We start from the raw sequence: 22,864 nt of genomic DNA on the forward strand, positions 1-22,864 counted from the left end.
TAAGTCATATTTTTAAAGGATCATAATTATGAATGAAAGGAAGATATACTTAAGTTGTATTAAGTGATTCATGCCAAAACTAATCCTCTTAAACTATATTGGCAAATATATTTCTGAAAGGTACTGTTGATGTTGACAAAGTAAAAATAGTTTCAAAGGTTTCTTCTTCCTCTTGTCTTTTTCACAAAATGAAATATTATTTCTAAAGAGAAAACTGTAGAAATAAAAATATACTGTGTCAGTTTTTTACCACAATTAAAAGAAAAACATACTGGGCCAGACTCTTAGATTAAAACATCATATCATATTGGGCACTTTATTGTGTATTGGACAACAAAAGTCCCCAGTTGGGGACAACAAAGTCCCCAATTTTACTATTTGCTGAATTTAATAGTATTTCCTTTCATTTGACATAAAATATTTTCAAACTTTGAATTTTAATATGCAGGCTAAGAGCTATTATATTTGAAAATGTGGTGAAACATTTTACTATGCTGATTTAAAAATTTGTCAGGTTAAGATCAGGTAGGAAATACTAAATAATAAACATTATGAATGAAATTCTACTTTCAGTCACTGAGATAAATTAAAAGTTTATCTTAAACTAATTAAAAAAATTAAAATTGGAAAACCTAATACAAATCATGGTTACTGATAGTGAACATTAATAATAGCTTCTTCTTTGAGAATCACCATCATCACTAAAAATGCCTACATATTTTGTAATTCTTCTGACTACCACCTGCTCATCTACCACAGAAATGCTTTCACTGACTGATGATTTAATTTTATACTCTAATTCTACTCAAGCTAACATTATAAGAAAGCATTTGTAGATCTTTGAAAAAATCATGATAAAATAATTTTAAAATGTATGTGATAAATTCTTGCTAGAGCTAAATCATATATAAACTTTATAGAGGAATGTATGTTTTCCTTTATTAAGAAATGAAAACTATAGGGGTGCCTGGTTGGCTCAGTCATTAAGCATGGGCCTTCAGCTCAGGTCATGATCCCAGGTGGGATGGAGCCCCACATTTAGGCTCCCTGCTCAGTGAGAAGCCTGCTTCTCCCTCTCCCACTCCCCCTGCTTGTATTCTCTCTCTTGCCATCTTGCTCTGTCAAATAAATAAAATCTTAAAAAAAAAAAAGGAAATTGTAACATACTGTATTTCTCTTTCTGCTCAATTTGTTTCAAACCTAGAGACAAATTTAAGAAGCATTCTCTGTTTCCCTTGGTTACTCCTTTGTTTTAGCCTGCATTATCCATGTTTTTCCAGTTTACCTTGATAACCTCTGATAATTTTGGATGAAGATAGTGGTATAAACTAAACACATGTACATCAGATATATACAGCTTAAAAGGCACTCAAGCAACAGTGGAAATTATCTAATGATAACCTCTTTGCTGGGCCCCATTTTATCAGGTCATCCATCAGTCTATGAACTATAACAACTCTGAAAGTACTGGCAAAGCAGTGAGTAATGGATTGTGAAATTATAGAATAGGTAGTCATAGTGGTGATAATGGTGATAGCTGTGCCTCTTCTGATGTTCCTCAGAAGAGTCCTTCTAAGAAGGATGTTAACAGAGGAGGTTAATGTGAAGCCTAAGATGATAATGCTTTAAGTGAGGACAACTTTTAGCAAGAACCAGAGGCATCAACATCTACATGTACCTAAGTCAGCTACTGATAGGAAACCATGCACCTGCTTCCTAACCTCAGCGTGCCCTTTCAGCCTATCTTTCTAACAAGTCTAGTTTTCTGGAATCCCAGCCACTATGTAAGAGCACACTGCTACATGAATAAGACACCAGTGCTTATTTGTATCCTAGTTAAAAAGAGGTTAATGAATTTTCCAAGACAAGGGATTTAACATACCTTTCATCTTTTCAATCTCTCTTCTTCTTACCTTTTAAACACTAATGAATTTAGTTTTAAACACACACAATTTCAGAAAAAAAAAAAATCTCAGAGTTAAAAAGCACATATTTGTGTTAAGTGTGATTGTGTGTGCATGTATGAAAGTAGAGTTGTGTTTTATTTATACTCAATATATATTCTGAAGGGAAAAAAAGACTACCATATAAACCATCAAATTTGCCTCTTTTTCTTATTTTCCAGTTACCCATATTTCTCAGGAACACCTAATGATAGCTTACCTCTGCATGCACAGCAATTATATTCACCAATGCTTCTTTTAAATAGTTTCTGACACCTGAAATCAAAATGAGGGAGGGAAAAAAGGCATTTAATGGAAACAAGCTACCCATCTCCCTTGAGAGCATTACTGTGCACTGTATGTACTACTGCCTTAGAGTTTTCTAAGGAGAAACAGAAAGTAACACTACCACTGTCTATTTCCTTTTGAGGACCAAATGGTAAAAGGACTATTTTCGTACAGGTTAAAAAAAAAAAAGTTAAATTAGGCATTTTCTTTCATTGTTTTTCCATTTCTGTCATTATTCCTCTGAAACTGATGGTCAGTCTCTTTCAAAATTGAAATTTAAAACTATCCTTCAGTTTCTTCATATCTATGTGTGTGTGTATGCACACACACATTTACATTAGCAGACCCCCCCAAAAGACAGAAGATATTCACCAAAGCTTATAAAAGCTAAATTATTGATTATAACATTTTATTCCCAAAGGTAAAATATAAGTCATGCAGAATGACCATTTTTAAAAAAATATATTTTATTTATTTATTTGACAGAGAGAGGTCACAAGTAGGCAGAGAGGCAGGCAGAGAGAGAGGGAGAAGCAGGCTCCCCACTGAGCAGAGAGCCCGACGCGGAGCTCGATACCAGGACCCTAGATCATGACCTGAGCCGAAGGCAGAGGCTTAAACCACTGAGCCACTCAGGCGCCCCAAATGACCATTTTTTTAAAAGATTTTATTTATTTATTTGGCAGAGAGAGAGAGAGAGATCACAAGTAGGCAGAGCAGCACACAAAGAGAGGGGGAGGGGAAGCAGGCTCCCCGCTGAGCGAGAGCCTGATGTGGGGCTTGATCCCAGGACCCTGAGATCATGACCTAGGCCGAAGGCAGAGGCTTAAACCACTGAGCCCCCCAGGTGCCCCCAGAATGACCATTTTGATTTTTAAAAAATTACTTCTGGGAGAAATTTCTGACAAAGTCACAATCTGATTTGTAAAGCAAGTTAAAAACTGGATAAAATACAAGATTTCAGGACAGTACAGAATTAACAAATACTACTTCACTCAAAGCAGGTACTCAAAGGCAGGTGTGCACAAGGTTTAACAGTATAGGACTCTTAAGTCAGATTATCTTGGATAAAACCCCAGCTTCATCAGCTACAAATTATGATTTCTGGCAAGAAGACTGAGAGCCCAGTTTTCTCTTCTATCAGAATATAAGACAGTATTGGGGCGCCTGGGTGGCTCAGTGGTTTAAGCCTCTGCCTTCGGCTCAGGTCATGATCTCAGGGTCCTGGGATCGAGCCCCGCATCGGGCTCTCTGCTCAGCAGGGAGCCTGCTTCCTCTCTCTCTGCCTGCCTCTCTGCCTGCTTGTGATCTCTGTCTGTCAAAAAAATTAAAAAAAAAAAATCTTAAAAAAAAAAGAATATAAGACAGTATCTATCTTGTAGGTTTACAGTGAGGATTATAGGAGATAATGCATGTGATTAGTCCCGGTATCCACAGGCTCAGTAAGAACTTTTTTTTTTTTTTTTAATTTATTTGACAGACAGAGATCACAAGTAGGCAGAGAGGCAGGCAGAGAGAGAGAGGAGGAAGCAGGCTGTCTGCAGAGCAGAGAGCCCGATGCAGGGCTCGATCCCAGAACCCTGGGATCACGACCTGAGCCGAAGGCAGAGGCCTTAACCCACTGAGCCACCCAGGCGCCCCACTAAGAACTTTTATTACTATTATTTTGTAGGGAAAAAATGCAAAACAAAATGCTACTTTACTGTAACTCTAAAGAAATTACTTTTACTTGGAGTGGAATATTACTTCAGAATGCCTTCTAGAATTAATTGCAAATACTGAGAAATCCTTTCCTATAGAACAGAGAAAAGTCTCCTGTATTGTAAAATCGTGGATGTTAACAGCAAAAATATTAAGGAGAATATTTTTCTATAATGTCATCTAAGCTGATTATTTAGAAAAGTTGAGATTAAAGGCCAAGAACTATAATCAGCTTTCTGAATTGGCATTTTCAGATTCTAAATATATAACGAGCTTTCGGTTCTGTCATATGCTATGGTATATAAATAGGTACACTATTTTTCTTTTGAGGAGCCAATTTATATATACTTTGGGATACAAGGTTCAAGTGTTATTAATTCTGTTTTTCTGGTGGAAAAAATGAGAAAACTGTTGAAGAGCAAAAAATATTCGGAAGTTAGTTAAAGTCAACTAATTGAAAGGTACAAGGTTTATCAAGGAGGTAGGAGAGGAAAATATGGGGAACCTATTGTAAGCGAAAGTGAAATAGACTACCTTGTGCTCAAGACCAGAAAAGCTTTCTTCCTCTAAGGAGAAAGTCATACCACAGAGCTGTTCCTTGGATTGTTCAACTGTTATATATAGTCAGGGCAACAGGGAGACCTGGCTGTGACATCTGTTTCTGGTGACTATGGTCATCCCAGTCAAAACGTCTCCTCTTGTCCCTTGTTCTCCAGGCAGTTCTCTTAGGGTGAGTGGAGGAAAGCACGGAAGCGTTCTCCAGTTCAAGAGCTCATAACCACCATTCTCAGGTTAAGAATTTTTAAATTGCAATACGTGAAAGACTAGCTCATACATACATACATACTTACATACATATATACATAATCATGTATATAGTTACTAAAAATATAAGCACAATCTTAAGCCAGTGATGATGTAAGGAACTTAAGAGTAATAAATTCAATAGTCTCAGCTGTTCGTGAAAACCAGGGTTCTGTCAATACTACTATCTGAACAAATGTCAGGAGTTTGGGTGCTAGCAATGTTCTAGCAATGATGATTAGAAATGTCAGGGAAGTTTTTAACTTCTAAGATTCTTCAATGTAAAAGACAAGAGTGGGACCAGAGTGCTGACTAAAAAGCAGAAAATTAAAGTTAGAATAAAGCAAGCCAGTGTCACATGCTATCAACTCAACTCCCACTCTGACCCTGATAGGAAAAACATTTCCTGTCGAGAACCCATCAGACTGAGCATTACTAATAAAACTCCCTGTAAAAAAGATAAATCTAAATTACTCAATATAATTCTAAAGACAAAGCTGTGAATAGTAAGAATAAAAGCCAAGATACTTTCAGCCATTAGAACTATATTGCTGTTGATAAATAATACGAAAACAAAATCAAGCTTCCTGTTTTAGGTTGACCACAGGTTTCACAAGGATAATATGTTAGAAGGAACACACAGCCTCAACCTGAACAAACTGAGGAAAAATAAAATTCTATCTCTTGGAGACTTAATTTTTATGACTAGGACAAAATGAAATAATTGTACCTCCCCTCCAAAAAAACCCCAACAACCACTTTAAGAGATAAGTGGTAATGTTGGAAAAACATTTGTGGCCCTAGGAATGAACAGAAAGAGAGCTCTCTGTCAAGCCACACATCAGGTCAGTACAGGTTCAAAAAGACAGCATTAAATTCAACAATGCATGCTTAGTTTGAGATGGAGATTTGTGAAATATTATTACAACCTTCCAAAGCAATGCATATGCTGGTGTTAATAACTTTTTTTTTTTTTAATTTTTTTTCCCCTTTTTTATTTATTTTTTTTTTCAGCGTAACAGTATTCATTCTTTTTGCACAACACCCAGTGCTCCATGCAAAACGTGCCCTCCCCATCACCCACCACCTGTTCCCCCAACCTCCCACCCCTGACCCTTCAAAACCCTCAGGTTGTTTTTCAGAGTCCATAGTCTCTTATGGTTCGCCTCCCCTCCCCAATGTCCATAGCCCGCTCCCCCTCTCCCAATCCCACCTCCCCCCAGCAACCCCCAGTTTGTTTTGTGAGATTAAGAGTCATTTATGGTTTGTCTCCCTCCCAATCCCATCTTGTTTCATTTATTCTTCTCCTATCCCCCTACCCCCCCATGTAAATAAAAACTTTTAAAGTAAAAATAAGTCATTGATTGCCTCTCTACAAAAATCCAGAGAGAACTATTTTTATTGCATATTGGGCGGAAATTGTTATTAGTTCTAAGGGAATGGCTAAAGTTCTCATTAATTCATTTAACATCTATTTGTTGAGATTCTACTCCACGGTGGACCTTGAAAGGCTCACATCAGAGGTAATGAGACATTAGGTCTTTCAAGTAGAGTATGTGTATATCCTCAGTATGTATTAAGACCTCAAAGTTTTAGTTATTATATTTTATTCTAATGTATTGGTATTCACATATGTGTCTAAGTCGCATGTAGCAAATACGTGGTATGAAAGGGTTTTATATTGTGAAAAAAAATCTGTAATACAATTTATACTAATTTGTAAAACATTTACTTACAATTTCTATTTTTCTTAAGTTCTTGAAATGTTAAAGATTAGTACTGGGGAGGTGTGGAGGAAGGGCACTGGACCTAGAGACTAGACAGCGTCAGTGTCTAGGGACTGAGGTCTGAAGGTTCACAAACATCAAACAGATAAGATCTTTGTGGTCTTCCTAGTTAAGAATTTCAATTCCTTTCTCTTTACTCCACTCTACAGCCTGTTATCAGCTGAAGGAGAAACAAAACCAGTATCATACCCTACGCACTAGTCTATCCTCCCTAGCACCTATCCTACTCACTCAGGGGTCCACACTGAGACTTTCAGATGTGTTTCTAAAAAAATAAACACGGATTAACCCCCTGGGTTTAAGTGCCTGGTGAGTTTTCTGTTTTAAAATGTTGCTCCAAATCCAGCTATAAAGAGAATGTCAGTTCTTTTAAAAATATGTACCCCAAAAAGCCTATAGCATCCTGGTAGGATGCACGAGCTTGCCTTGCTTGCTTATGTGGTACTGGTGTCAAAGAACCCCATCAAAACATAGCTGACAGAAGGTAGCAATCTTCCTTTTGGTGGTTAGAGTGACAAATTTGCTCTTTATTGACCTGGAAGAGGAAAGTACAAGGCAATCATGCCAAAAGGACAGAAATTCAATTACTCAGAGCTGAAAAAAACAGAATTAGGTTTTGTAAAATGTAAAGTTGGGTCTTCCCTGTGATTTCACTGACAGCTGAGCTAACTTGCTTGAATGGAATGGGTTAGATTTGGAAAGCAAGCAAGAGGTAGTAAGAATGCCAAGAAAGATCCCATAGCTCTCAGAGAAGAGCTGTACATAAATTTTGTTATTAAAGTACCTGAGGTCTTAAAGTGGATGGCAGAGTTTAAAGGGACCATGGTCCATGGGAGCAGGACCAGGATTTGATTTTTGGTTATGGTACTATTTTCAAAAGGTCTATGATGACTATGATGAAGGGATGATTTTGTAGTTAATTTTGGTAGTGTGTTTTCTTCTCACTACATATTATTCTAGTTTTAATTTTATTAACATTAATGGCTGATGAAGACTTTTAAGTTCATTGAGGTGATAGAAAGAACACTCAATGTAAGGCCAGAACACTTGGGATCAAAGTTCTGGCTTACCTATATACTAATGATATGGCCCTAGACAAAAATCAGTTCACCTTTTGGACAGCAGCTTAGTTTACAAAATGTAGAGATTACAATGCCTGTTTTGCTATCAAAGCTGTTATCAAAATGATATATATTTATCTCCTTGTTGTTTAAATATTTGTTGTGCATCAATTATGTGCAAGGCACCGCCAGGTGGTGGTATAAAAAAGTGAGCAAAACAGACATGGCCCCACCCTAAGAGAGCTTATGTGGTAGAGGACATGTTGTAGATTACAAAGCAGTACACATATTTAAAGTACTTTTTAAAAAGAAAGACATAAATAGTCGGGTAAAATGTATAATAACTAGAAGAAGGGAGCAAATTTCTCTTTCTGAATCACATGGTTTAGAAGTTTGGATACTGTAATCCATCATGTAACCCCCTGGCTACAGCTTAATTGTAGGCAAAGTTCTTTTGAATGGCACTAGCAAATTCTGAACAGCTTAATGTGTGTATTAGAACATGACAGCCGCAGACAGCCCAGATATAATATCAAATGTTACGGCGATGTGCAATAACTGGAGATTTGTCCTTGACTATACACTTATTTTTCTAGTTTATACAAAATTCTCTAGAAGTTGGAATTTTAGTGGAACTGTTTTTGTCACACTTTGCATTGGTTTGGAAAGAATGACTGAACATAACATACCAGCAATGGTTAGGGAAGAACTGACTTCTATGGGGACACCTGAGAAATGGCCTGGGTAAATCAGAATTATACATTTGAACAGAAGGCAGATGCAGGTACTGCCTCAAATACTCATGTTACTTACTAAGCTGTCAACTTGCGGAAAGTTTCTGAACATCTCTAATGTGTAGCCTTCTCATTTATCAAACAGAGATACCATTTAATAAATGAAATAATGCTTCTAAGAGGCTCACAGTGTATCTGTCGGGGAGCAGGCAATCAGCAAATGGGAGGAAGTATTACTGGTTACGATCAGCTGACTCTCCCTTGTATTTCAGAGGTGATACACTTAGATCACCTCTCATTTCCTGTCAGCACCAATTCCCTCTTCTCCCACTGTAGCAGCTTTCCATTGATTTACATGACTACTTAATTGATAACTATCTACCCTGCTAGATTGTTAACTCCACAGGCATAGATATTATCCTCCACTTACCACATCTTTGTATCCTCACTACCCATCACAGTGGCTGGTCTGGGGCACAAGTTCAAAAATATTTATGAATGAAGAAAGAAGGCAAACATCATGTATATCTTGCTCACTAGTACATTCCCTTAACCCTCTTAAATAAAGTGATAAAGGAATGAATGAGTGAACAAATACATCAGAGAAAAATTTTAATGCGTGTAGGATTCTATAATATGAATTTTGTACTTGAGCCATCATCCACTAAAAATGTAAATGCCTCAGTTTATGTGTAAAGGAAATACTCTCTGATAAAGCATATATCTCTTAGTTTTCATGGGATTCAAGAAAACAAAACCAGTCCTGTTGAAATATTTCTGTAGGATCCATTTGAAAAATATAATTTGAATCAATTAAGCATAACAGAATGGAATACTGCTGAGTCTAAATATATGTTTTCCAAATATGCTTTGTTTTTCTGCCCATATACTTAATTAGCAAATAGCTTATTTCAAATAATAAACCTTTACATTTATGGATGCTCATTATATGCTACTCAGGAAGAAGCTCAGACATATTAGAACACAATGAACACTTAGTAAATGTGTTAGGAAACCAGGGTTTTAGCCTTAGCTCCAACATTAAGTGGGCCACAAATACCACATTTACAGTACTACTAGGAAATGAGCTGTCCATGTGAACAGTGCACACAGAAAAAATAAGGCAAACTGACTTGTTTCTTGGAGTTACAAATGTTACATTATTATGATGTAGTAATAAGTATTGTTTTTAAAAAGGTTCCTCTTAGATAAACCCCCACAACTTTCCAAAGGAATGAGAACAACTTCTAAGTATTTACAATATGTATCTCCTCTACTTTCTGAATATAAAATTAGAATGTGTCATGATATTTGACAAAAAAGTGTCCCCACCCACACGGTATCAATCTAGACTATCACTTAGCAATTAATCTAGTAGCCCAGTGTGGAAATTCCCCATGGAGAAAACAAAGCTCATCTCTAAGCAAGAACATGTAGGCTCCTTCTTGCAGGGTGGGCTTCCTGTAACTGGGCCTGGACCACGTATCATCTTCTCCAATAATGAAGGTCTTTATTTTCATACACGAAAGTGGAAAAGAAGTATTTTTTTTTCTTGCCGTATTTGTCAGTTTCTTCTTTTAATCACATAAGGGGGACAATTGGTTTTGGAATAGGCACACTACTAAAGATATTTTTGAGTGCCTATTACTATTATAGGCCAGACTCTCTTCCAGGTGCTGGAGTTATAGTAGTGACCAAACAAAACAAAACCAACCATCCAACCAAATAAGCAAAAAACAAATTCATAAGAAATACAGCCCTCCTCCTCACAGGGCATATATTGCACATGGGAGAGAGCTTTACATTGTCTCTAAAACAGCACGAAAAAGCAACTGTATGAAAGAAAACTGTTTTCCAAACACTAAAACCCAAATTGGTAAACAGGGCTCTGTTTGATGAAATCCTCAGGACCATTTATGAGAAAACAGTCCCCTGACACGTTGAAAGGATCTTACTATTGTTTTTGTGCCGATCTCATAGAATAATACCTAGCGATAAGCTATAATAAATAAATATGGATGTGTATAGAATGAATTGGATTTACATCTTAGCTGGAAAATCAGCTAATTTCACTGGAGCTTCAGGTTTTTTTTTTTTTTTTTTAGAATATTTATTTAATTAATTTATTTTTTTCAGCGTAACAGTATTCATTGTTTTTGCACAACACCCAGTGCTCCATGCAATACGTGCCCTCCCCATTACCCACCACCTGTTCCCCCAACCTCCCACCCCTGACCCTTCAAAACCCTCAGATTGTTTTTCAGAGTCCATAGTCTCTTATGGTTCGCCTCCCCTTCCAATTTTTTTTTTTAATAAACATATAATGTATTTTTATCCCCAGGGGTACAGGTCTGTGAATCGCCAGGTTTACACACTTCACAGCACTCACGATAGGAGCTTCAGGTTTTCTTTGAAATATGGGAAATTGTTTTATATATTAAAAAGTGTTATAGAAGCAGATTTGATTTTTCTTATAATTAATAATTCTGGCTGGGGCACCTGATGGCTCAGTGGGTTAAGCATCTGCCCTCAGCTCAGGTCATGGATCTCAGAGTCCTGGGATGGAGTCTCACATCGGGCTCTATGCTCAGCAGGGAGCCTGCTTCCCCCTCTCTCTCTGCCTCCTGCTCTGCCAACTTGTGATCTCTCTCTCTTTCTGTCAAATAAATAAATAAAATCTTTAAAAAAATAATAATTTTGGAAAAACTGCTAGGCAGACTTCTCTAAAGAATGTTTATATTAAAAAACATAATAGTAAACATTTGGATTGATAGACCTTTCTTCTTGATTTTTTTATTTTGAAAAAAATCAAATACTAATTGAAAAGAATTAAAACACAGAAGTATATGTTTTCATAATAACAAAAGTCCAATAAACTCTTTCATCCTTCTCCCTAGTTTGGTATGTATTCTTCCAAATCTCTTTTAATGAATATAAACTTTTCTCCCTCAAAAATGAGATTACACTACACATTTCTTCTTAAAACTTGTTTACTTCATTTTGTAATAAATCACAAACATTCTTCCATGCCAGTGTATACATATCTACCTTATTATTTTCAGTGGTTGCTGGGTATTTTATGTTATGGATGTGCCACGATTTATTTATTCTGTATTTATTCTAATTTATTAATTTTATTCTGTTCATAATTTATTCTCCTATTAGACAATTACATTGACTTTCAGTACATACTACTTATAATGCTGCAATGAATATCAATCTTTGTATTCTCATTGAATAATTTATGTAAGATATTTTCCTAGCAATGGGATTGCTGAGTCAAAGGTTTTTAGTTTTGATCACTTTAGTTTTAGTTCTGCCAAGCTGTCATTCAAAGCCATACAACATTAAAACTCTGCTTTTTTATACCTTTTTATTTTCTTAACTTGGATTCCCTAATTATGATATTTAATAATGATAATAAATGCTCCTTCTCAATTATGATAATGACAAAACCTTCCACTAGAACACTAAAATAAAATTTTAACCAAAACACAAAGATCAAAGGAAATTTACTAAAATTTACATAAGACTTATACTCAATCTAACTATATAAAGACTGTCTAAAAAAGAGCTAGAGAGAAAAGAGCACTGTGCAATTACAGAAAGCAACTGCTGTACTATTTGAACCTATACCAAGAATGCAAATATTTCCATGAAGCATTTCCTGTCATAATTGGACAGACAACTCCTTTAAACACAGACTGATTTCAAGGTACGCTGCCTAATGTTGTTTTGAAACATGATATTCTTCAGTCAATACCATAAGAAATCAAACTTTGGAAACTCTGGAGATACTACCTACTTTATAAACCACATTTCCTGTTTTTAACCCCTGTGCCCTAAATCAGTTATCAGTCCTAATCTACAGACAAAAATAGATTGAAAAATACTATAAATATCCCACAATGTACTTTTTTTGGGTCAAACTGAAACACTACATGAAAGAACTTTGGCATATTTTTTTTCTAAATAAATTATCTATTCAATTACACACTCTGAAGGCACATTATTGAAATTACTGCCTATTAAAAAAGGTAACCAGAAACTATCAATATTGGCAGATAAACAGGCCTAAATATCTTGCAACAAAATTAGTTTTTGTTGGAATAGAGAAAGGGTTTTAAGTTTCAGGTCTTCATATTTTAGTTGGCTCATTCCTAACTAAACTGATCTCTTTTCCTAAACTGATAAATGTCTTTTGCCATATCAGAGATTTTTAAAATGAACACTTGAGGAGAGGATACCTTTCATATGTAGTATGTGAATGAATAATCTCAATCTTTACAGTTCTCTATTTTCTTTCTCAGGATATTTTTTTTTCTGGCTTTAATTAATATGATCTCCTACCTTTTAAATATGAATAGGAAAACTCTACCTTAAGAAAACAGAAAATACTACCAGCACTGAAAATAAGAATAAAATTATTTCATGGCTTATGTTTTCCATTTGTAAGAAAGGATTTATATTCATAACAGGTTAACATTCATATACATCGCAGACAAATAGCTTTCAAGACTTAAAAATGAGCAAAGATATCACAACATATCCCATTTCAAAGTTAAAGTCTGGTTGGTAAAACAGATTATGAATTACACTAACATAGAATATTAAAGAACACTGTACACATTTAGCATAGAATATCAGTTTCATCATTTGAACATGATACACTGAATTTCAGACCTAAAGGTAGACATTTAATCAATTTAACATTAACTGATAATCAAACTCATTTGTTTCAATTTAGTCTTTTGGCCCCCAAATTTTTTTTCATTAGAAGGCAATTTCAATTAGCAAAATGAAAAAGACGAAAATAAAATTCATTCTATCTATGCAAATGGATGCATTTGTTTTACACTTGCAATGTTTTATTACATTTGTATATCATATTTCATAAATAGGTCTGTAGTAACTGTTCAATTTCAAAATAATAAATAAAATGACACTGATTAAATCAAAACTAATAAATGCTCATGAGAGAAGCCAGGCTGAAGAACATGGCACAAAGAGCCTGACTGTTTGAGTTAGAATCCTGGCTCTCCTAGTTAGCTGTGTTGGCCTGTCATTCACTGAACAAACACACAGAAAGTGCTCTACCCATTTTTTTATTTCTGTAATACTGCTTTAAAAGCTTATTGTAAACACTACCAACTACAAAGGCACAGAAGCTCCACAGCAGCAAGGAGAAGGAGCAGTAGAGGTAGTAACAATGACTCATTTCATTGCCAGGATTTTGTTTCTCTCTTTTTAATAACATCTTCATTCCAGTATTTGAATTCTCAGTTATTTTTACTCTTGAAAAATGTTATTAACAATTATTCAGTTGTTTTTCCATCTTCAGTATCAATGCTCGCTTTTATGACTCTACAGAATTTGTTGCTTATGTAAGGCTCTGGTACAGTTTTATCCAAAAACAAATGCAACAACCCCTGTATGCTTCCTGATACTTTTATCATTCATTATTGTAACCTTTTAACTCTGCCATACACTGATATGATCCAGTATGTCACTGTTTATCAGGGAAAAAGGAAAACTGGATACACATACTTTCCTTTTGGCAAGCCACCACCTGTTTCTTCAGCTGGGGTAGGACTGTGAGACCAAAGCCTATGAGCCATCACTCAGGGAAAGCAGCAGCTCTCTCTCTTCTGGCCTTGTTAGGTATGCCTCTGACAGAAAAAGGCACACTCTTACTCACTCTCTCTCTCTTTGAAATAAATAAATAAGATCTTAAAAAAAAAAAAAAGGACCAAGGTTTGCAGAAAGGCTGAAAGGGAGGTGGGGGGGAGGGATGGGGTATCTAGGTGATGGGCATTAAGGAGGGCACATGATGTGATAAGCACTGCGTGTTATATGCAGCAAATGAATCACTGAACACCACATCAAAAACTAAAGACGAACTTAAATTTTTTTTTTTGGGGGGGGGTTTTTTTTTCATTTTATTTATTTTTTCAGTGTAACAGTATTCATTCTTTTTGCACAACACCCAGTGCTCCATGCAAAACGTGCTCTCCCCATTACCCACCACCTGTTCCCCCAACCTCCCACCCCTGACCCTTCAAAACCCTCAGGTTGTTTCTCAGAGTACATAGTCTCTTATGGTTCGCCTCCCCTCCCCAATGTCCATAGCCCGCTCCCCCTCTCCCAATCCCACCTCCCCCCAGCAACCCCCAGTTTGTTTTGTGAGATTAAGAGTCATTTATGGTTTGTCTCCCTCCCAATCCCATCTTGTTTCATTTATTCTTCTCCTATCCCCCTACCCCCCCATGTTGCTTCTCCATGTCCTCATATCAGGGAGAGAAATGACAGATGCTGGCGAGGATGTGGAGAAAGGGGAACCCTCCTCCACTGTTGGTGGGAATGCAAGCTGGTGCAACCACTCTGGAAAACAGCATGGAGGTTCCTCAAAATGTTGAAAATAGAACTACCCTATGACCCAGCAATTGCACTACTGGGTATTTACCCTAAAGATACAAACATAGTGATCCGAAGGGGCACGTGTACCCGAATGTTTATAGCAGCAATGTCTACAATAGCCAGACTATGGAAAGAACCTAGATGTCCATCAACAGATGAATGGATCAAGAAGATGTGGTATATATACACAATGGAATACTATGCAGCCATCAAAAGAAATGAAATCTTGCCATTTGCGACGACGTGGATGGAACTAGAGCGTATCATGCTTAGTGAAATAAGTCAATCGGAGAAAGACAACTATCATATGATCTCCCTGATATGAGGACATGGAGAAATTTTTTTAAAAAAGAAAAATGGGGGGGGAGGAGTCAAGATGGCGGAGAAGTAGCAGCCTGAGACTACATCAGGTAGCAGGAGATCAGCTCGATAGCTTATCTAAACATTGCAAACACCTACAAATCCAACGGGAGAGCGAAGAGAAGAAGAACAGCAACTCTAGAAACAGAAAATCAACCACTTTCTGAAAGGTAGGACTGGCGGAGAAGTGAATCTAAAACGACGGGAAGATAGACCGCGGGGGGAGGGGCCGGCTCCCGGCAAGCGGCGGAGGAACGGAGCACAAAATCAGGACTTTTAAAAGTCTGTTCCACTGAGGGACATTGCTCCAGGGGCTAAACCGGGGTGAAGCCCACGCGGGGCCAGCGTGGCCCCAGGCCCCGCAGGGTCACAGAAGGATCGGGGGTGTCAGAGTGTCGGAGAGCTCGCAGCTATTAGAACGGAGAAGCCGGCTGCCAAGACAGAGCCGAGGACTGAACTCTCAGCTCGGGGTTACCTTGAACTGGTCGCGGGCTGGGTGAGCTCCGAGCGCGGCTAGAGGCTGGGGATACGGGAGTGATTGGGTGCTGTCCTCTGGGGGCGCACTGAGGAGTGGGGCCCCAGGCTCTCGGCTCCTCCGGGCCGGAGACTGGGAGGCCGCCATTTTCATTCCCGTCCTCCGGAACTCTACGGAAAGCGTTCAGGGAACAGAAGCTCCCAAAAGCGAACCCGAGCCGATTACTTAGTCCGGCCGCCGGTAAGGGCGGTGCAATCCCGCCTCGGGCAAAGACACTTGAGAGTCACTACAACAGGCCCCTCCCCCAGAAGATCAACAAAATATCCAGCCAGAACGAATTTCATCTATCAAGGAGAAAGCAGATTCAATTCCTAAGACAGCAGAGCAATTCCAGAGGAGGAGAAAGCAAAGCACGGAACTCATGGCTTTCTCCCCATGATTCGTTAGTCTTGCGGCTACTTCAATTTTTTTTTCTTTTTTCAATTTTTTTTTTCTTTTTTCAATTTTTTTTTCTTTTTTCTTTTTTCTTCTTCTGCTAAATTTTTTAAAACTTTTACCCTTTTCTTTTTTAACATTTTTTGACTAGTTCATCTAAATATATATATTTTTCTTTCTTTTTTGTATTTTTTTATTTTTTTTATTTTTTAAATTTTTTTCTTTCTTTTTTTTTTTTTTTTTCTTTTTTCTTTTCTTTTTTTTTCAGAAGCTGTTTTATCCCCTTTCTCCCCCCCACAATTTGGGGTCTCTTCTCATTTGGTTACAGCGCATTTTTCCGGGGTCTTTGCCACCCTTTTAGTAGTTTATTTGCTCCTTCATATCCTCTTATCTGGACAAAATGACAAGGCGGAAAAAATCACCACAAACAAAAGAACAAGAGACAGTACCGAAGGCTAGGGACCTAATCAACACAGACATGGGTAATATGTCAGATCAAGAGTTCAGAATGACGATTCTGAACATTCTAGCCCGGCTCGAAAAAGGCATGGAAGATATTAGAGAAACCCTCTCTGGAGATATTAAAGCCCTTTCTGGAGAAATTAAAGAACTAAAATCTAACCAAGTTGAAATCAAAAAAGCTATTAATGAGGTGCAATCAAAAATGGAGGCTCTCACTGCTAGGATCAATGAGGCAGAAGAAAGAATTAGTGATATAGAAGACCAAATGACAGAGAATAAGGAAGCCGAGCAAAAGAGGGACAAACAGCTACTGGACCATGAGGGGAGAATTCGAGAGATAAGTGACACCATAAGACGAAACAACATTAGAATAATTGGGATTCCAGAAGAAGAAGAAACAGAGAGGGGAGCAGAAGGTCTATTGGAGAGAATCATTGGAGAGAATTTCCCTAATATGGCAAAGGGAACAAGCATCAAAATCCAGGAGATGCAGAGAACCCCCCTCAAAGTCAACAAGAATAGGTCCACACCCCGTCACCTAATAGTAAAATTTACAAGTCTTAGTGACAAAGAGAAAATCCTGAAAGCAGCCCGAGAAAAGAAGTCTGTAACATACAATGGTAAAAATATTAGATTGGCAGCAGACTTATCCACAGAGACCTGGCAGGCCAGAAAGAGCTGGCATGATATATTCAGAGCACTCAACGAGAAAAACATGCAGCCAAGAATACTCTATCCAGCTAGGCTATCATTGAAAATAGAAGGAGAGATCAAAAGCTTCCAGGACAAACAAAAACTGAAAGAATTTGCAAACACCAAACCAGCTCTACAGGAAATATTGAAAGGGGTCCTCTAAGCAAAGAGAGAGCCTAAAAGTAGTAGATCAGAAAGGTACAGAGACAATATACAGTAACAGTCACCTTACAGGCTAATAATGGCACTAAATTCATATCTCTCAATAGTTACCCTGAATGTTAATGGGCTAAATGCCCCAATCAAAAGACACAGGGTATCAGAATGGATAAAAAAACAAAACCCATCAGTATGTTGCCTACAAGAAACTCATTTTAGACGCGAAGACACCTCCAGATTTAAAGTGAGGGGGTGGAAAACAATTTACCATGCTAATGGGCATCAGAAGAAAGCTGGGGTGGCAATCCTTATATCAGATCAATTAGATTTTAAGCCAAAGACTATAATAAGAGATGAGGAAGGACACTATATCCTACTCAAAGGGTCTGTCCAACAAGAAGATCTAACAATTTTAAATATCTATGCCCCTAACGTGGGAGCAGCCAACTATATCAACCAATTAATAACAAAATCAAAGAAACACATCAATAATAATACAATAATAGTAGGGGACTTGAACACTCCCCTCACTGAAATGGACAGATCATCCAAGCAAAAGATCAACAAGGAAATAAAGGCCTTAAATGACACACTGGACCAGATGGACATCACAGATATATTCAGAACATTTCATCCCAAAGCAACAGAATACACATTCTTCTCTAGTGCACATGGAACCTTCTCCAGAATAGATCACATCCTGGGTCACAAATCAGGTCTCAACCGGTATCAAAAGATTAGGATCATTCCCTGCATATTTTCAGACCACAATGCTCTGAAGCTAGAACTCAATCACAAGAGGAAAGCTGGAAAGAACCCAAATACATGGAGACTAAACAGCATCCTTCTAAAGAATGAATGGGTTAACCAGGAAATTAAAGAAGAATTGAAAAAATTCATGGAAACAAATGATAATGAAAACACAACAGTTCAAAATCTGTGGGACACAGCAAAGGCAGTCCTGAGAGGAAAATATATAGCGGTACAAGCCTTTCTCAAGAAACAAGAAAGGTCTCAAGTACACAACCTAACCCTACACGTAAAGGAGCTGGAGAAAGAACAAGAAAGAAACCCTAAACCCAGCAGGAGAAGAGAAATCATAAAGATCAGAGCAGAAATCAATGAAATAGAAACCAAAAAAACAATAGAAAAAATCAATGAAACTAGGAGCTGGTTCTTTGAAAGAATCAATAAGATTGATAAACCCCTGGCCAGACTCATCAAAAAGAAAAGAGAAAGGACCCAAATCAATAAAATCATGAATGAAAGAGGAGAGATCACAACTAACACCAAAGAAATACAGACAATTATAAGAACATACTATGAGCAACTTTACGCCAACAAATTGGACAATCTGGAAGAAATGGATGCATTCCTAGAGACATATAAACTACCACAACTGAACCAGGAAGAAATAGAAAACCTGAACAGGCCCATAACCAGTAAGGAGATTGAAACAGTCATCAAAAATCTCCAAACAAACAAAAGCCCAGGGCCAGACGGCTTCCCAGGGGAATTCTACCAAACATTTAAAGAAGAACTCATTCCTATTCTCCTGAAACTGTTCCAAAAAATAGAAATGGAAGGAAAACTTCCAAACTCATTTTATGAGGCCAGCATCACCTTGATCCCAAAACCAGACAAGGATCCCACCAAAAAAGAGAACTACAGACCAATATCCTTGATGAACACAGACGCAAAAATTCTCGCCAAAATACTAGCCAATAGGATTCAACAGTACATTAAAAGGATTATTCACCATGATCAAGTGGGATTTATTCCAGGGCTGCAGGGTTGGTTCAACATCCGCAAATCAATCAATGTGATAGAACACATTAATAAAAGAAAGAACAAGAACCATATGATACTCTCCATAGATGCTGAAAAAGCATTTGACAAAGTACAGCATCCCTTCCTGATCAAAACTCTTCAAAGTGTAGGGATAGAGGGCACATACCTCAATATTATCAAAGCCATCTATGAAAAACCCACCGCAAATATCATTCTCAATGGAGAAAAACTGAAAGCTTTTCCGTTAAGGTCAGGAACACGGCAGGGATGTCCATTATCACCACTGCTATTCAACATAGTACTAGAAGTCCTAGCCTCAGCAATCAGACAACAAAAAGAAATTAAAGGCATCCAAATTGGTAAAGAAGAAGTCAAACTATCACTCTTCGCAGATGATATGATACTATATGTGGAAAACCCAAAAGACTCCACTCCAAAACTGCTAGAACTTGTTCAGGAATTCAGTAAAGTGTCAGGATATAAAATCAATGCACAGAAATCAGTTGCATTTCTGTACACCAACAACAAGACTGAAGAAAGAGAAATTAAGGAGTCAATCCCATTTACAATTGTACCCAAAACTATAAGATACCTAGGAATAAACCTAACCAAAGAGACTAAGAATCTATACACAGAAAATTATAAAGTACTCATGAAAGAAATTGAGGAAGACACAAAAAAATGGAAAAATGTTCCATGCTCCTGGATTGGAAGAATAAATATTGTGAAAATGTCTATGCTACCTAAAGCAATCTACACATTTAATGCAATCCCTATCAAAATACCATCCATTTTTTTCAAAGAAATGGAACAAATAATCCTAAAATTTATATGGAACCAGAAAAGACCTCGAATAGCCAAAGGAATATTGAAGAACAAAGCCAAAGTTGGTGGCATTACAATTCCGGACTTCAAGCTCTATTACAAAGCTGTCATCATCAAGACAGCATGGTACTGGCACAAAAACAGACACATAGATCAGTGGAACAGAATAGAGAGCCCAGAAATCGACCCTCAACTCTATGGTCAACTAATCTTCGACAAAGCAGGAAAGAATGTCCAATGGAAAAAAGACAGCCTCTTCAATAAATGGTGCTGGGAAAATTGGACAGCCACATGCAGAAAAATGAAATTGGACCACTTCCTTACACCACACACAAAAATAGACTCCAAATGGTTGAAGGACCTCAATGTGAGAAAGGAATCCATCAAAATCCTTGAGGAGAATGCAGGCAGCAACCTCTTCGACCTCAGCCGTAGCAACATCTTCCTAGGAACAACGGCAAAGGCAAGGGAAGCAAGGGCAAAAATGAACTGTTGGGATTTCATCAAGATCAAAAGCTTTTGCACAGCAAAGGAAACAGTTAACAAAACCAAAAGACAACTGACAGAATGGGAGAAGATATTTGCAAACGACATATCAGATAAAGGGCTAGTATCCAAAATCTATAAGGAACTTAGCAAACTCAACACCCAAAGAACAAACAATCCAATCAAGAAATGGGCAGAGGACATGAACAGACATTTCTGCAAAGAAGACATCCAGATGGCCAACAGACACATGAAAAAGTGCTCCACGTCACTCGCCATCAGGGAAATACAAATCAAAACCACAATGAGATATCACCTCACACCAGTCAGAATGGCTAAAATGAACAAGTCAGGAAATGACAGATGCTGGCGAGGATGTGGAGAAAGGGGAACCCTCCTCCACTGTTGGTGGGAATGCAAGCTGGTCCAACCACTCTGGAAAACAGCATGGAGGTTCCTCAAAATGTTGAAAATAGAACTACCCTATGACCCAGCAATTGCACTACTGGGTATTTACCCTAAAGATACAAACATAGTGATCCGAAGGGGCACGTGTACCCGAATGTTTATAGCAGCAATGTCTACAATAGCCAGACTATGGAAAGAACCTAGATGTCCATCAACAGATGAATGGATCAAGAAGATGTGGTATATATACACAATGGAATACTATGCAGCCATCAAAAGAAATGAAATCTTGCCATTTGCGACGATGTGGATGGAACTAGAGCGTATCATGCTTAGTGAAATAAGTCAATCGGAGAAAGACAACTATCATATGATCTCCCTGATATGAGGACATGGAGAAGCAACATGGGGGGGTAGGAGATAGGAGAAGAATAAATGAAACAAGATGGGATTGGGAGGGAGACAAACCATAAATGACTCTTAATCTCACAAAACAAACTGGGGGTTGCTGCGGGGAGGTGGGATTGGGGGAGGGGGAGCGGGCTATGGACATTGGGGAGGGGAAGCGAACCATAAGAGACTATGGACTCTGAAAAACAACCTGAGGGTTTTGAAGGGTCAGGGGTGGGAGGTTGGGGCAACCTGAGGGTTTTGAAGGGTCAGGGGTGGGAGGTTGGGGGAACAGGTGGTGGGTAATGGAGAGGGCACGTTTTGCATGGAGCACTGGGTGTTGTGCAAAAAGAATGAATACTGTTACGCTGAAAAAATAAATAAAATGAGAAAAAAAAAAAAAAAAAAAAAAAAAAAAGTTAAAAAAAAAAAAAAAAAAAAAAAAAAAAAAAAAAAAAAAAAAAAAAAGAAAAATGGACCAAAATGAGTATCGTAATAAATTTATCAAGTTTTCAATATGAACTAAAGCAAAATTGATGTCTGGTATTTTATTTTTAATGTTACGAGCGTAAAAATGACAAAAAATGGGCCAGCCTTACATGTTTCTATTCACACAGTTATGACTTAAATAGTATGTCACCAGGTTCTCTCACATGCACTCCTAAGGCAGTGTACACTACATACAAGGTGTCACTTCCATTTCTAAAGGCATCCACTTACTAAAACATTCATTTGTTCAAACATATGTCAAGAATTCATTATGTAAAGGGACTTCCTATTGTGGGGACTCGAGTGGTGACTAAGGTATGGTGCCTACCATCAAGAGGCAGAGTGTAGTAGAGCAGTCTCCAAACTTTTTTGATTATGCAAGTTACGGGCCAAATTTTTGAGCCCTCATGATATAAGATTATAATGTATAATATATAACCTCTGATTTATACAACTATGTCCCACTATGTGAATATATTATATTGTAATATAGAAATATACTTTAATATATTTATATATACATAAATATATAACATATATTTCTATAATATATAAATAAATATATAAATAAAATGTATAACATATAAATAATAAATATAAATATAAAATAAATATGCCCAAAAGTAGCACTTGCTCTAGTTAAAAAAAGGGGGGGGGATTTGTTATACATTTTTTTTTTTTTTTATTTGACAGAGAGAGAGATCACAAGTAGGCAGAGAGGCAGGCAGAGAGAGAGGAGGAAGCAGGCTCCCTGAGGAGCAGAGAGCCCGATGCGGGGCTCGATCCCAGGACCCTGCGATCATGACCTGAGCCGAAGGCAGCGGCGCCCCGTTATACATTTTCCTTAACATAGAAAAAGCCACAGCACAAAATCAAAAAAAGAGAAAAAAGTCCAAGAATATACACCAATTTTTCTTTTCATTAATACAACTTAACTTGTACTATAGAGTACAAGAATATTAATCTTATTCACAGCCACCATATTTAAACTCCCTGAAGGCGGCTTTTTGTGATTTCATAAAACCCATTATTAAGCTCCTTCAATGCAAAAACTTGCTAAAAGTGATACGCATTCTACATATAATTCTTAAAGTTCTTGTTACTATAATCATAGATTGTCACACCATTTGCAATCAGAAATGACAGCAGTTTCAAA

At 37.4% G+C, this 22,864-nt stretch overlaps 1 protein-coding gene across 8 annotated transcripts in view; it reads right to left on the minus strand.

Moving 5' to 3' along the window:
* EXOC2 (exocyst complex component 2) overlaps nt 1-22,864 on the minus strand; it is a 297,739-nt gene that overhangs the window by 26,663 nt on the left and 248,212 nt on the right. For all 8 annotated transcript variants that reach the window (XM_046004926.1, XM_046004927.1, XM_046004920.1 and 5 more), the window contains one exon: nt 2,164-2,219. In XM_046004926.1, coding sequence (XP_045860882.1) covers nt 2,164-2,219 — 56 coding nt within the window. The remainder of the gene's footprint in view (nt 1-2,163; nt 2,220-22,864) is intronic.

This window comes from Meles meles, chromosome 5 (genome assembly GCF_922984935.1).
Source record: "Meles meles chromosome 5, mMelMel3.1 paternal haplotype, whole genome shotgun sequence".
Lineage (NCBI taxonomy): Eukaryota > Metazoa > Chordata > Mammalia > Carnivora > Mustelidae > Meles > Meles meles.